The sequence below is a fragment of the Ostrinia nubilalis genome, chromosome 21 (assembly GCF_963855985.1).
Source record: "Ostrinia nubilalis chromosome 21, ilOstNubi1.1, whole genome shotgun sequence".
Lineage (NCBI taxonomy): Eukaryota > Metazoa > Arthropoda > Insecta > Lepidoptera > Crambidae > Ostrinia > Ostrinia nubilalis.
In genome coordinates this window covers 235254-252396 of record NC_087108.1, presented here as the reverse complement: position 1 = coordinate 252396, position 17143 = coordinate 235254, and the positions used below count along the sequence as shown (strand labels likewise).

The 17143-nt window shown below is 38.0% G+C and overlaps 1 protein-coding gene across 1 annotated transcript in view; it reads left to right on the top strand.

The window, feature by feature from the left end:
• The window catches only part of LOC135082403 (O-acyltransferase like protein-like), a 31533-nt gene that overhangs the window by 3464 nt on the left and 10926 nt on the right, over window positions 1-17143 (top strand). Inside the window, exons 2-4 of the mRNA XM_063977197.1 lie at window positions 2849-2985; window positions 5464-5573; window positions 6047-6261. Coding sequence (XP_063833267.1) covers window positions 2849-2985; window positions 5464-5573; window positions 6047-6261 — 462 coding nt within the window. The remainder of the gene's footprint in view (window positions 1-2848; window positions 2986-5463; window positions 5574-6046; window positions 6262-17143) is intronic.

Below are 17143 nucleotides of genomic sequence, written 5' to 3'. Positions count from 1 at the left end.
TCTCTTTGAGGCTTTTAAATGGATTCGGGAATAGCACAATATCAAATCATCGCTTGCAGTTTGAATACCTAAATTATTAGCTACCTTTTGCAGTATAATGTGGTGTGGAAAAATATGAAAACCGGGAATTTAACCATGTACCTACGGTATAGTTTTCGTTGACATGTGAGCGTGTCTCGGGAGGCTTCCAGCGTTTAATTGACCCCGCTGACGCAACAGAACAGCTACTTGAAACTAGATGCACTTTCTACTGCGATGCAAGCTAGGGCTCACTCCTTCAAAAACATACAGAATGTTTTAAAATTTTCGTCTCCCCGGGATATCAAAAAGAAATCGCTTACTAGCGATATGATCGGCTAAATTGTGCTATTCCAATTTATTGTGTTTCTTATGATATTGCCTTTGCGTTTGACCGTCGGGTAATTATTTTATGAACTACATACAATACGGATAAACCTGAACTTTGTGAGTAAGATGTAATTTAGTGTCCCAAAGAAGTGGACTCCAAAAAATTATATAAAGTTATTAAATTTTGGGAAACCAACTTTAATCAAATATAAGACTAATGATAAATAACAGTGCACGAAAAAGGCTAAGAAACTTGGCCAGTTTAATTTAAAGAATCTTGAAGCCACAGCGAGTGCTAGCCCTATGAGAGCGTTTTTCTTGCTAAACGCTGCGTTGGACACGCTTCCTACATGTCACGCAACGCATTACCGCGACATTTTACGATGAGGCTGCAGCCCTGCAGCGCTGCAGGTGACCCAAAGGAGCTTCAAGCTTTTTTTCAATGTACACCTACTGTATTGAACAAGTCAGATCGAAGACGCTACCATCGAAGATTTTTTTCAATGTCAAGTTGAACATCATCATCATCATTTCAGCCAATGCCTAGGCCAATGACTTCCACATCGCACGGTTGGTAGCGGTCTGCTTCCAGCGCCTTCCTGCTACTTAGGTATGAGGCTCAAAAATGCGTGCACAGCGTGCTATGGAAAAGAAAATGCTCGGTGTTTCTTTACGAGATCGAATCAGAAATTAGGAGGGATATCCGTAAACGAACTAAAGTCGCTGACATAGCATAATGGATTAGCCAATTGAACGAAAGTTGACAACTAAATCAATTTGTTTTTACTTAATTTGTCTGTTTAGTAAATAATGCGAATTGCATTTCAACTGCAAATATTAGACATAATAGACTCTTTCTCGCTATCAAAGCTCTGATAGCACATTTTACGCAAATAGGGCAAACAACCTACTTGTAACAGCTGCAACATTATCAGTAACACACAGAAATACGTCTGTTTGTCCTAATTTTCCAAAGCTACCCGAGACCAAACAACTAAACTTAGGTCTAGGAAATGACGTAAGAAACTACCTAGTAACTTGTTCGCGACACGGTGACATAACGGCCACGGCACGACTGCGAGCCTCCCACTAATGCGTTTCCCTGCCTGCCCTGTTAAACGCCATTCTACTACTTATATCATCAGGGAAAATTTACAAAAATTATGTAACCGTCACGTCAAATCACGAAAAACGTGGAGGTCGCTGTCAGAAAATGTTGTCTTAATTGCTTGTGAAAAATGTAAACCTACTTTTAACTAGGGAATGCAAATCTCGCGAGATTGGGGCTCAAGCGAGATCTCGCGAGTTTATGAATTACAAAGCTGCGAGATCTCGCCAATTTCGAGATTTCGCGAGATTGGCAGTTTTGTGTGGATTTTTTTGCAAATAATCACTATATTTGAATAAATTAGAAAGAAAATCAACCTAATTATAAATTAATACTTATAATTATGTACTTAAGATAAACATTTATTTTCACGAATTTTCAATAGGCATTTATAGGCATTTATGCATCACACATTGTTTGACGTAAGATCTGTTTAATTTTTAATTGACTTCTAAGTAGGTAATTCTTTCAAGTAAACTTTGACGTACGTATCTATCAAATAACAAATGGAAGAAACAACCAGTCTTTTCTTCTAATAAAAAGTTATCCATTGTTTTTGAGACACCCTGTATGTATATTTATATTGCTCAATAAAGTACCATACGGACACTGAAGATTATAAAAATAAATTAAATACATAAATTAAAATATATTAATCAATTACTTAATAATAAAATTATATTACACCCCTCTATGGCAATTAATCGTTTAAAACCCATAATTATAGATCTTAATCTTAATTGCACAACTACGTATAGTATTGCGTATAGTAGATATTCAGATTAATTTGGTTAAGTATTTTATTAGTTGAATTACTTATATTTCTATAAATATTCATAAAAGGAAACCCAACCCTAGATGGAGATAAGATAGATCAAGACAATATTGTGTTGTGTCCTTAGCTATGAAGTACCTATGAAGGCTTGGACACCAATGTCCAAGTCGGTGACATAGAGACTGCGTGCAAAAGCTATTCAATTATAGTCGTTAAATTAATAGCCCGTTCTTATAAAATCGTTTAAGTTAAATTACAGTATCATTGACACCAGTTAGCCATTAATCAATTTTTAATCATGTTACATTTTATCCTCGGGCTCGTACTCCGGCGCGTAACTTAAAATTAAATTCAAAAGGGTGTCCAGTGAACTTGCATTTGAGTCAGCTTGGTGACATATTCTTTTTCACTCTCTTTCTAAGTGGAACCATCCATTTTTAGTTCCCCAATATGTACTTCTTTAGAGCTTGACTGCAATTAAAACCATTGAATTTAGGCAAAGCAGTGATCAGCTATCAAAACATCAGCTCTATTCTAAAATATGGAGTCGATCTCGGGAAGCCAGTTTCTTATTGCTTGTTGTTTAGAACCGCGGCTGACGTGCCTGTTGGTTGCAGATGAGCAGTTCTACGAGATGCCGCGTCTGTTCCACCTGGACCACTACGAGGAGTGCCTGGCGGCGCGCGGCGTGTACTGCGTGGGCAGCTTCGAGCTGGCGCCCGACGAGCCGAGCCCGCTCTACCAGCTCATGCAGGTGCGTCCCTTGCACCAGCATCGTCAGGTCGCGAGGAGTGCCTGGCGGCGCGCGGCGTCTACTGCGTGGGCAGCTTTGAGCTGGCGCCCGATAAACCGAGCCTGCTTTACCAGCTCATACAGGTGCGTCCCTTGCACTGGCATCGTCAGGTCGTGAGGAGTGCCTGGCGGCGCGCGGCGTCTACTGCGTGGGCAGCTTCGAGCTGGCGCCCGACGAGCCCAGCCCGCTCTACCAGCTCATGCAGGTGCGTCCCTTGCACCAGCATCGTCAGGTCGTGAGGAGAGCTAGCGGGCGCAGCGTGCACTGTTGTATTCAACACTGTACGGCCGACTGTACAGTAGGATCCTGTCTAATTTACCACAGGCAGATGGTTGATTTGGCTTACACTTCCCACGCTGGCCAGACCTGCAGGCCTAAGATGCGCGCCGTGATAACTTTTATCGACGTCAAAATGTATGGGCAAAACTGATAAAATGGCGTGATAACCGCTTATCGCGGCGCGCATCTTAGGCCTACAGGCCTGAAGTTCGCATATCCCTGAATCGCCTTTTACGACGCCGTGGTAAGTGTTGGTGGTCTCTTCATTGCCAGAAACACACTACACACCACATTTTCTAACCCAAAACCTAGTACATAACTAGACTGCTGATATATTTACAACGCTGCATAACTACCTATGTGAAAATATGTAATGTAATCATATTATGAAAATTTCATTACATGAAAATAATGTGCTAATTATTGTAATTGCTGCAAGAGCTCTTTAATATTGCCATCTACAGTCTGTTCGGTTGATGCAATTGAACATTAGGATGCTTTCAGGAGTTGCATAGATCTAGAGCGCAATATGGAAAAGGTTTTATAGGGAAGGCATTAATTTATAGGGAAGTAGAAAAACAAATAGGATAATTATAAGTAATGGGACATACTTGATTTAATGGGGTATGCCATTCGAGAACTTTTATGTCATTTAATTAAATAGTATTAAAGAGCCATTAATTACTTTATGAATAATCCCATAAAAGTTCTCATCTGCCTGTCTCACTCACGTAATGCGTCAAGATTTTTGCATGCCAATTGATGCTTTTATGACCTGACTGCATCGTAGTTACGGTTATTAAATTCTTTGTTTAAAAAATTTAAAAGACCTGATTCACTGAGCTATCTGAAGAGGTGGATAATGGTCGAGGAATGTAGCTTTCTTTAGCTGTTTAATTTAGTTGCCTGCTACATAAAGCAGTGTTCATGTAGACCGCCAGGAAGCCATAAGTCATGGGTTGTTGGCACCCGCGCGGCCAGGCCGGGCGACTACGTAAGTGAGCGGGTGGTTACGAAACTGCTCGCTAACAGTTATAAGGATTACAACCATTTCAAGATCAAACTAGTTATAATAGTAAAATAAGTAATTCTAATAACTCTGAAACTGAAAATATAATGTACTATGGTCGTGCCCTTTGAGTAGTTTATTCTTCTTCTTATCGTGTCGACAACAAACCTACACAGTGTCAGCCCAAAACTCCGCTACAAGAGTGGCGTTGTCAGCAGCATGGTCAGTAGTTTATTTTTCAATACAATGATATTCCTATGAAGCATGTAAGAGTATGATCAAGAGACGGTAAAGTACATAATGTTTTTAATGAACTCATTGCATCCCAATCCTGGGTTTTTGGCGTTATAAATCTTCCTTGACCGTTCTCTACGAAGATAATGTCTGCGAATGCTAATTTCAATTCAATAAGCCACATGTACAAACAAAAAATGCAAGTTCAGCGTCAACAGGCATCAAAATAATTGTATAATACAATTCACAACAAAACAAGCGATAAGATATAACACGCGATGTGTTGAAAGCGAGTCCAGTGAGATTGTTGTGTACCCTTGACACACATTTCTGGGGTCTTTAACTCCCAAAGCATCTTATGCAACGAATATCTTCAATGTAACGTAAACGTGATTAGAATTAGTGCAATTTGGAGCTGTCAGCTTGTGGGATCAAGGTCCGAACGAAGGTCGCGGCGAACGTTGGCCGAGCTTTAGAAGTTTGAAAAGAATGTAGAAAGGAAAATGATTATTGCTAGATCTTCAAGGACCATTCTTTCTTCGCTGGTCATAAAGTAGTTTTTTAGTTCATTGCTAGTTTCGTCTGTGGCGGAGCTGAAATACTTCTTAGTGTGTAATGGATGATCGACAACAACGATCAACCGTAATTTTTCTGGTTTGTCCAAAAGACATCGTTTCCTACTAAAAAAAACCTGGAAAATTTCTTAATTAAATCCACATCTAGATTTTCTTATGCTGCTGTATGAATGAGTTTTTGTTCATTAGTTAATTATCAACTCACATTAGTCCACTGCTAAATAAACGGCTCTCGTCTTTTCGCCACCAAATCGTTCAATCATTTTTTTCCAAGCTGCAAGCAACTGTAGTGTTTGGTTGTATCTTTGAATTCTGGAGTAATATAATTTATGTATTCCGCAGCTACACTCGTCCAACTGGGTGGACAACTTCAACCACACGCGGCTGCACCGCGGGCTGTGCGTGTCGCGGCGCTGCGAGCTCGACGACGAGCACCAGCCCATGGACGCTTGGTGCGTATGCTCATACACTTTAGACACCAGATTATAGCCATGCTCATGATTTGAACTGTTCCAAATGAGATACTGGTTTGTCTTGGGATGCTGCCTGAATCAAGTCAGATAAAATAGACTTATAGTTTCTCTAATCTGATTAATGAATAAACATCCAACTGGATAGGTATAAGAGCAATCCTCGGTTTTCTTTTTTTCGCAACATGCAACGCAACAACTACGTTATAACTTCCATGGAGTTGGAGAGAGTTGGAGTCCGGGATTTAAGCCCTAGATAAATTTTGAAGTATAATACAGTCCAGACATCTACTAGTTTGTACGGAGTTTGTACGAAGTGAAGGGATCACGTAATTTATAGTAACACTCGTCGAGAACCACCGTATAAGTCCACTCCATCGTAACATTGAAGACAACTTCAGGCAGGATTTGCATTTTTGTGAGGCCTTTTGTTAGATGTCTTGCTGTTCCATCAGGTTCGCGTCATGCGTGAACGCGAGTACCATGTCGGCTTACAACCTGTCTGCGCGACTGTACCATCTAGAGTACTGCGAGCGCGGCGCGGGCCCGGCGCCGGCGCCGCCGCTGACGACCAGTGAGCGAGCATTCGCCGGCGTGCTCGCGACACTGCTCGCGCTCGCCGCGGTCAGCACGGGGCTTGACCTCACGCTCACCGACCACGCCAAGAAAAGTTAGTACATCAACTTTTTATTCCAGTGTTCGCATCAGTGAACTGATAGATAGTCAATGTCCATGAAGGCCTGGGGTCGGCTGGAAGAAATATCTTCAAAGAGATCAGTGTATATTCCTTGATTGACTCGTATTTATTTACTTTAAATGCAAGTAAGCTTACAGATAAATCCAAATATTCCAAAGCACACATTGCCAATTAAAAATGACTCTATCGTAAAGTTAACTGCTTCTAAAACAATCTACCCAAATGGCCACAAACTTATTACCGCTATTATCGTCTAACATGCACACGGATATCACGTCCAAGTCGACACACTTCGACCGACCGCGAAAACGAACTCGGGACTTCGCGGTTCACTAGCCCTGCCACCGTTAGCCCACTGGGGCGTTACGATGCTAACTGGATTAAACTGACTACGAATAATACTGTTTTTTATCTATTTCATATTCATAGAATTGGTTAGCATCACGAATAGCTTTCACTAGAAAAGCTTGTTTTTATTTCTGTGCTGTGGAGTCAATATTATGTTCAAAATTACATAATATGCGTCACAATAGCTTGTGGTCAATTTAAAGATCGTTGAACTCTCTTCGAACACTATGCGCCCGTTCATTATCATCTCATTCTTTGATTATACTTTTAGCATTTTACATTTTACTACTAAGCTTCGAAGGGCAATTTAAAATCGGTCACGAAAGATCGACTTGAGATCAACAAAGACTCCTGCCACTGTTATTTGCTCAAGTCCTATCACTTCAAAATTTGCACAACTCAAAAGCAAGAACTAGTGAACATTTCGCGAGTGAGCCAACGATGTTATCTCAATTACACAAGTTGTCTTCGGAGGTCACCGTGCAATCAGCCTAGATGCGACTGTCGATCGTCGACCAGTCGCCGGGTCAGTAGTAAAAATAACGGTAATAAGCATTATGTAACATTCATAGCTCGTTCTAAACAAATTCATGGTCACCGCCAAAGAATCGAAGATCAAAATTTTCCGTTACACGCGTGAGCTTTTAGAAAAGCTTCCCATGGATGGGAAATAGAATTTACATATTGCAGTCATGTTAAATTACTACTTATGATCAGAATTCATTACTTATTATCATCACGGATACAGGTAATTAAGACAGCCAAAGCTTGAGAATTCTTGAAGCTATTAGATTTGGCTGCGCCATATGCCATGGTGATAATTGACACTTCTTCATCAATAATTTGAATGATGGCCAAAAATATCTGAGTAATTGTTACATTTTCTGTAGGTAAATTGTATAGAGAACTGAAAGAAAACTGATCTATTCCCAAGTTTCCTTTTACCTATGCGTGACTCCCAAAAGTAAAGACAAACTGAGAAACCTCATGCGCAAAAATCCAAAATCCAATTTCAATTCCAAGATTAACCAAGTGTGATTAATTAACTTATTTATGTTACCTACTGGAAATTATTACTGAATGGAGTCAGGAACCAGCAGTTATCTAACGCAGCCGGCCGGCGCGGCGCGCGCGCAGCGTTGGGCAAGCGCGATCTTTGCGTTTCTTTCGATTGGCGAAACCATGATATTTGCGGTACGCTTGGCGGCCGTGGCTTTAATACAAATCCTAGTATTTGCTATAAAAAGCTGCCAGATCAAACACCTAGTATTTCAACGACAAGAAATAGGCATTCAGTGTTTGTTTGTTAGCAAATAAAAATTCAATAATTGATCACCGAACTTGACCTACCTATTGGTCATATTCCCTCTTATTACAAAAAGTTACACTCTGGTTGAACTATGGTTTAAATTGACATTTAGTATGGAAAATGTTATGAAAGCTTAGTCCACTTGTTAGACTTTAAAGAAAAACCTATGATACGCAATTAAACCCAAACTACTAGGTACTTAATAGTAAATATGCGTTCACCTTTTGAATATTGCAATACGTAATTAGACCATAGCAAGTAGCGATGAGTTATCATTATCACGTCACTCCAACTGAAAAACTCGTTCCAAGTGTTTTGGACTCTGCACCTTGCTTGCCACATTGAAGCTACATAATTTAAAAGAAATACATTATATCTTAATTAGAGCTTAACTAGCTCGGTCAGCGGATTCCGAAGAGCCGCTGTTCGTTACCGCTACGCGGCTTAACATTTGTTTTTTAAATTATTCACTTAATTTTAAACTAAAACATAAATAATAGTAATTTGTTTTGCATTGTGATTTACACCAATTACCAATTTCCTAACTAAGCAGAGCCAGTACTATCGGTTGATTATGACCATGATTTCATACATATTATTATCTTTATTATACGAGATACGACTATACGAGTCAAGTTAAACGCTTGAGATCATAAAACAAATCGCCCTTTACGGAAATCGATCCAATAATGTTTTCCTGGTCCCTAACGCCAGCTTAAACTTACACCAAATAGCAAGGGAAAGTTCTAATAGTTTTCTAAAGCTTCACAAACTTGCTTCTAACTTTAACATAACTGAGCAAGATAACTAAAGCTGCAGTTACCTAAATATTCGTTCCCGGGTACTGATTAGGCGCGCGTTATGTGAAAGGCATTCCTTGTAGGTACATAGTATAACCTATTGCCCACGCGGCGAATCGAACCAAATACTATGATTATAGTGTGATTGGCATAAAGTGAACAGATGATTTATACGTCAGTCGCGGCGGCACGAACGTATTGTAAGTTTTGTAAGATATCCTGTAGAAATATCTCAGACAGCTGAAGAAAATAAGAGCGTGTTTCAAAGATAATGACTAGCTCATAATAAGACATCTTTAAATGGTTTTCAAAGAAAGAAAATCGTGCTCAATATTGCGTGAACTTAAGTAAAGCGTGGGCTTTGAAAGTCTCTAGTTATTAAGCTTAGATATTTCTAAACTAGTAACTTTCCTTATTTTATAACCGCAAATATTATTTATAACATATAAAACATACTTTGTTGCGACAATCGAACGCAGCGTGTGTTGCGAACTTGCGAGGCATCGAAGTAGCTGTTATAGCATAACTACGAGTAACATATCATTCGTATTTCGAAACGTAATAATATTGTAACAAATCACACGCTTATGTGAGATATTGGTCTGAACAATTTATATTATAAATGTCAGATAGGTAATAAACAGATTCATTGAGTTGTGTGTGTGAGTGAGACTTGATTGATATGAAAGCTTGTAATGCCAAAGTTCTATTTGTGGTTTTCAGAGATCTTTCACAACTTAATCTCACTGGAATATCACTTTGGTACTAATATTTATTTCTCTTACAAATTCCAAACCATTCACGAACGACCTAAGTCAGTGAATGGCTCACTTTATAAAGGTGAACGGATTTTGAGGAAAACAAACTCTAACTTTATGCAAACTAAGTTACGTGGGTCCACTTAGCAAAGTAGTTTTTCTACAGTGTAGAAGATGTAGAATCTGCACTATTCGACAACGCAGTAATTAGTGTATTGGCCCACATCTTTTTCTAATTATACGTTGTCTCGCAGTTGCAGGGTTAAAATTATATTGGGACACACTAAGGCTAAATTGCACCACTCTATTTTAACCGTAACTATAACAATAACCGGTGTTTTTGTATGGAGTTTGACAGATTTTTAACGTTTGTTAAAGTAAGATGGTGCGACCCAGCCTAAATGACTCTTGGTTGCGATTAAGGAGCATTAGGGATTATTTATACTTTACAATACTACACTTGCGAGCAAAAGTATGGAATCACTTACATGAAGTTGTTTCCACGCGATCTTGTGTACTAACCAATTTGTTAGTAACAAAAAAAGTAGCACCATTTTGAAGATTAAACTTTTAACTTTAAATTGATACCAAATTCATTTAAATCACACCAGTATTTAAAAAGATATCCCGGCTGATGTGAAAAAGTAAGGAAAAAGGCATGTATCAACTGTTTGATACGTCGCGAGTTGCGGCCTATTTACCCCCCATAAAAGCAAGTGTTTTCGGATTTTTGCTTTCACACGTTGATCCATACACATCTCCGCTTCTTTTGACACTTTATCTGAGATTCTACACCTTCAGAAGCAGCATAAATCGTTGCACTATTACAGGAAGGGCTCAGCCAGCGGGCTGTCGCACGTCAGCTCCACATAAGCCAGTCCTGGGTTTCGAAAGTTTTAAGACGCTTTCGGGATACTGGTGGCTTTATCCCGAGACCAAGTTCTGAACATTGCCGGTGCACATCGCAGAGGGAAAACCGTTTTTTCATGTCAACTTCTCTACGAAATCGTCATTTGACTGGTATCAACGTCCAGCAAGAGCTCAGAAATGTTCGTAGGTTAGCTGTTAGCAAGTGGACAGTTCGTCTAAGATATAAACAATAGAATTTGACTCCAAAAAGGCCTGCCACAGGCTTGAAACTGACGGCAGGTCACCGATAAGCACGCTTTCAATTTGCTCCTACACATCTCGATGGGAAGTCGAGCAAGCCACTCCCATAAGCCAATGTTTTAGCGAACCAGCACTGCACAAATCGCTCCACAGGCCGTCTATAGACCCGACCTCTTCGACTGCTGCACTGCAAAAACAGTCTGCATTCATCGGAGAACAAAACTCGCCTCCATTACTCGCCTTCCGAGTGCGAGCTAATTGAAAGCGTGCTTATCGGTGACCTGCCGTCAGTTTCCAGCCTGTGGCAGGCCTATTTGGAGTCAAATTTTATTGCTCATATCTTAGACGAACTGTCCACTCGCTAACAGCTATCCTACGAACATTTCTGAGCTCTTGCTGGACGTCGATACCAGTCAAATGACGATTTCATAGAGAGGTTGACATGAAAAAACGGTCATCCCTCTGCGATGTGCACCGGTGCTGTTGAGAACTTGGTCTCGGGATAAAGCCACCAGTCTCCCAAAAGCGTCTTAAAACTTTCGAAACCCAGGACTGGCTTATGTGGAGCTGACGTGCGACAGCCCGCTGGCTGAGCCCTTCTTGCAACAGTGCAACGATTTGTGCTGCATCTGCAGGTGTAGAATCCCAGGTAAAGTGTCAAAAGAAGCCGAGATGTGTATGGATCAACGTGTGAACGCAAAAATCCGAACACGTGCTTTTATAGGGGGTAAATAGGCCGCAACTCGCGACGTATCAAACAGTTGGTACATGTCTTTTTTCTTACTTCTTCACATCAGCCGGGATATCTTTTTAAATACCGGTGTGATTTAAATGAATTTGGTATCAATTTAAAGTTAAAAGTTTAGTCTTTAAAATGGTGCTACTTTTTTTGTTACTAACAAATTCGTTAGTACACAAGATCTCGTGGAAACAACTTCATGTAAGTGATTCCATACTTTTGCTCGCGAGTGTAGTTATTATTTAATTTTCCTGCATGAATGACCAGGCACGTAATTAATTAACTCTGACAGCAAAATAACTGACGCTAACTATTTTCAATTTAACAATTATTATTCTGTGATATTACTCCAATTTTTTTTAACTTTTTTGAACTATTTATTTAAGAAATAATTTTACCAACTTAATCACACTTTGATAAATGCCTTTTAATAAAAATAAAAAAACAGTTTGCCTCAATAAATAATTAAGAATGTATGTACCCTGTAGTACCTGTTAGTGCTTTGTGTTTGTAAGTGTTCTTTTCAGAGGGTAAAAAACTGAAATGGTCGGAAGCCACACTTCTCGTAGAAGCTAGTTATCTCTAGGCTAATTTCTAATAAATAAATAAATATCCTTGGACATTTTACACTACGCTTCTAGTCCCAAACTAAGCAAAGCTTGTACTATGGGTACACACAACGGATATAAACTCATATATTTATTTATATGTCATGCAAAGTTGATTCTTATAAAAACTGATAAGCATTTCCTAAAATATACCTATTGTGGCACGACCTGAAGTAATAAATGCCTTATGAAAGGAATGAAAAAGCATGACCGCGACTCGCTCAGCGGAAAATTATTAACCCACGTGGGTTAACGCAATGCTAATTATGGATACGTTACTAAATATAGAAGTGAGTGTCGGTTTGTTTATCAACATTTCAATAATAACATATGTATTTGGTAGAAATCTCGATATAATTGATCATGTCCATGGAAGTTAAAATAATATTATTGTAATTTACTGTATGTATTTTTTAATAAAGGGAAATCACTTGTTTATACGAGTACATGGAGCTAAGTAAACTAATAAATAAACGAAGTAATAATATGTTCATAATTCTAATAATAATATGCTCGTTAGCATCCTCTTTCATAAGAATCACTACCTTGCCGTAACACAGTTTGCACTAGTTCGGGAGGTAAAGGATTTTAGCCGTATACCCACATATTATTAATGTATTCCATCTTAGTTTTTAATCTTAAAAGACTGTATTTGTTATTTTTAAAGACATTTTACTTAGATTATTTAAATTGCATTTTTTTTTAGATTTTGGTTATAATTATAGGTAAAAAATGATCAATTATGAAGTATCGACATTTCTGTGATTCTAATGCGTAGAGCCAGAATTTTCTAAATAACAGCCGGTGAGCGTAAGTGAGCAGAAGGACTCTGACCCGAGCAGTCCCGCGTTGCGCAAGCGCACGTCTCGCGGCCGGCTGGGGCTAAGGCTAGGACTAGTAATGTTATAATGATTTCCTTTAACTGGTTGTAATGTTATGTTTACAACAAATGTTTATTAACCTAGTTCGATTCCTCCCAGAAAAAGGATTGTTAATTTACTCAGCAAATAATTGCCCAAATATTTCACGCTAAAACATCATAGGCTAACTTAAATACAACATAAATCTTTTCGCTTTAAATCTTTATCAACTATTTTTGAAGTCGACATGAAAACAAAAACAATAAAGAAAATAATTTTTGCCTTTGCGTGCCGAGTTGGGCATAATGCGTTGATGTCTTTTGTATGGGCGTTTCCTCCTCAAGAGTTGGAAGTCGCTAAGTCATAATTCAACGTATAGTTTCGATTTATTTTACTGTTTATTATAACAACACAACCTTCAGGTCATATTATAACATTATTACTGCTACATTAAATGACTATATTGTTATTATCCGGCCGTTTGGTGTAGTGGTTCAGAACGGACTACTATGCCGAGAGGTCCCGGGTTTGATTCCCGGCCGGGCAGAAATTGAAATGTAGAATTTTAATTTCTGTGATTGGTCTCGTGATGGGTCTGGGTGTTACTATGTATAATTTGTATGTATTTACAAAAAAAAGTATTTAAGTATGTTTATATCCGTTGTCTATTGCCCATAGTACAAGCTTTGCTTAGTTTGGGACTAGAAGCGTAGTGTAAAATGTCCAAGGATATTTATTTATTTATTTTATCCCATAACTGGAACACACTGACTCTAGAGTAATTTCAAAACTGTAAGCTAGGCAAGTAAGTCGACCGCTTCACTCTTCAAGTATTAAATTAAGTAATTATTATTGCACTAATTCCGTGCAATTTTAGATCACAGGTTAGACGCCATTGCCCAATCCATTGTAAAGACGTTCACTGTTTCAAAACGCAGCGAAGGTGCATACGGCGCGGAGATAGCCGCATAGTTTTCATAGTTATTGTTACATGCCCCGGTTTTACCTGGATGAGGATATCACACAAATATACAGTGTGAGTCACGTTAAAGTGTACATATGAAAATAGATGAAACTAGACCTATTTTTATCGAAAAAAAGAGGTCAATTTTTTTTGAGATTTTTTTAAAAATTTTTATAGAATTTTTTTTCTTCCAATTACTTATTGTAAAGAAAACGTAATAACTTTTAAGCTAAGCGGTATATCCTGATAAAATAAAAACAGTAATAATGATAAATAACAGGCGATACTAAAAAAATACGTAAAATACACAAAAAATGCCAACAAATAATAAAAAATGATACTTTTTGAAAAAAATCTGCTTATAAATTCGTATTTTTTTGGTTATTTGATAAATTTCTCCAAAAAATGCCCCTATAACAGGTGGTTTTTATTACTTTTTATTATTCTCTATCGTATTATCTTTGTAAAACCGGAAATTGCATGTCTCTATCCCTATCACAACATTTGCTATGTTGCCCGCGCTACGTGACTCACACTGTATATTATAAAAGCGAAAGTTTGCGAGTGTGTATGTTTGTTACTTTCGCTTCACGAGTTAACTGACACCCTGGATTAACACATAGGCTACGTTTTATCGCGGGTAACACCGTGGTGCACAGCTAGTGTTAGATATAAAGGCCCGGTTTCTGAATTGAGACTTTTTCTTTTAGCTTGAGCGTGCTTATTCTTTACTTAACTATGTATTTAATATGAAAAGTTCAAACTTGAGTAGAAACTGAGCATACTCAAACTATAAATATCAATTCAGAATCCGGGACAAACACGAATATTAAAATCTCTTGTAAGAAATTTGGGTTAGCGTTAGACAGATGCCATTCAAAAGGCCGTGAATTTTAAGATGAGACGAAGAGCAGCAGTGCGTGACGGTTCTAATAACGTTAACTGATCGTAAATAAGATGGTATCTTGATGGGCCTTTTAAATTAACTAAATTACGTTATCACGCTCGTTATCCGTACTTTATAACGTTAGTAATTTAGACATTTGTTGATTTTACTTAAGTTACGAAGTTGCTTGAATGGTCAATGATGTCTCTATCAGTCGTTATCACAGAGCTAATGCAAAAATAATCTTCATCAAACAAGAGAAGGGCCTCAGTTACTGAAATGGAAAGTTTTACTTGAGAAACACAATATTATTTTGTAACTGTCATTTTTGTTGTAAATACTCGTATTTTAATTGCGGATATACAAGCCGTGGCAGCCTTTAATTAAGACAACACTTAGTTCTAAGCACTTTTAGTTATAGTAATTCCATATGTACGAGTATGCCGTGTTTGTCTTGTTGGTTGTCCTAATAAATAAAATAAAATCTATATAAATAAAAATGAATTGATGTTCGTTAGTCTGATTAAAACTCGAGAACGGCTGGGCCGATTGAGCTGATTTTGGTTTTAAAATGTTTGTCGTGGTCCAGGGTAGGTCTAAAAGCAAATACGCGCGCGATATTGTTTTTCTGTAACAGACAAAATTCCACGCGGGCGATAGATAAAAAATAAAATGAAGTCTGTCACAACAAAAGGGTTTAAAGGAATCGAGTAGAAAATAAACTTTGCAGTTACGTCAACTTATTTGGGGTAACCACGTGGCCCGACACGTGCGGTCTATGAAACCCGAGGTTTTATTGATTTAGCTTGCATAACCAGAACGACCGCATCTCGTGAGGAAAGGCTTTGGAGAGGCGAGAAACTGGTAATATGTAGTTGGCTTGTCCGGCTATCACTAAGCATATCTATTACACTGGTCAACAGTGGTTTTGGTGCCAAGGAACTGTATATATTTTTTGATTAAGGACCTTATACTGGTTGCTTTAGTAGCAAATTTGTTGATTTCCTACGTGTAGTTTTCTAGATTTTGACGTGTATAGAAAAATACAAAATTTCACAAAAATCAGCGTTTATAATATTTTGAAGTGCTTAAAAACTTTCTTTTCCACGACTTTTGTGAATGAGGTGTAATGGAACTATCACGTTACATCCTCCAGCAGTAATCAGCCATCATATAGCTATCCCATCTGCCTTGGTACCTCTCTTCCAATGGTTTTTAGGTCTTGATAGCATCGCTCTCCCTGTTCTTAGCTATAGCATGCTATAGTGACCCAAGATTCTCTGGGAATTGATCAAGATGACTGTGGAGGTAGTGCCCTTTGATGAAAATTATTACATCCTGAGTTTTTAGGGCATGTCTCACAATTTCATAGTAGTTACTAGTCCTGTGATTTCCGAAAAAATTTTTAGTAACTTCAACGAACGAAGTCCACGTAAATCGTTCCAAACGTCCATCAAACTTAAGAAATCAGTATCTTTTATTAATATTCTTATTTGTGGGCCCTCAAAAATTTACTGCTTTAACCTTTTTTTATGCTCAAACCAGATTTTTTTTTTGTTTTTTCCTCACTTTTTCCACTCTGAACTTCATGTTATGGCTTCTTTGACCATTGAAACATTGCCTCAGTGTTCACAGCAGATTATACAAACAATTTCGGGTATCCACGGCTTGAAAACAACCACAATTTCCGACTTAAAGTAAGAAAAATAAGCACTTTTTATTAAAATTTTGTCTAAATTTTTGAAATTCTTAACTGTGTACACATCACAAATGTAACAAATTACATTTGGATCGTTGAGGCAATTTCTTGGCAATGCAGACATGATATTAAAATAAATTTCGTTATAAAAATATACCGATAACATTACAAACTGTGCAACCAAAGTACCGATTAAAGCTAAAATTTAAAACTGAGGTTAGATCAAAAACTACACGTAGGAAAAAAAAAAGAAAAATATTTTTATTATTACTAATACACACCTAATAATAAACTATCAACAGAATCTCGGCACCATTTTATTTTTGATTTTTTGTTGACCAGTGTTATAGCCGTGCCCGCGACTTCGTACGCGTAAAAACCCGTTCTCGCAACATTTTTCATTGTTGCTCTGCACTCGTAGCGTGATGGGATATAGCCTATCCTTCCTCGATAAATGGGCTATCTAACACTGAAAGAATTTTCCAAATCGGATCGGTAGTTCCTGAGATTAGCGCGTTCAAGTAAACAAACAAACTTCAGCTTTATAATATTAGTATAGACTAGATATTTTGCCCACGGCTTCACCCGCGTCACATATTATAGCCTATATGTTAATCTGGGTTATAATTAATACTATAAAGTTTCATTAAAATCCGTTCAGTAGTTTTTGCGTGAAAGAGTAACAAACATGTTAACATCCAGACATCCATACAAACTTTCGCATTTATAATATTAGTAGGATGGTACAGTAGTTATCTTAAATCATATTTGGTG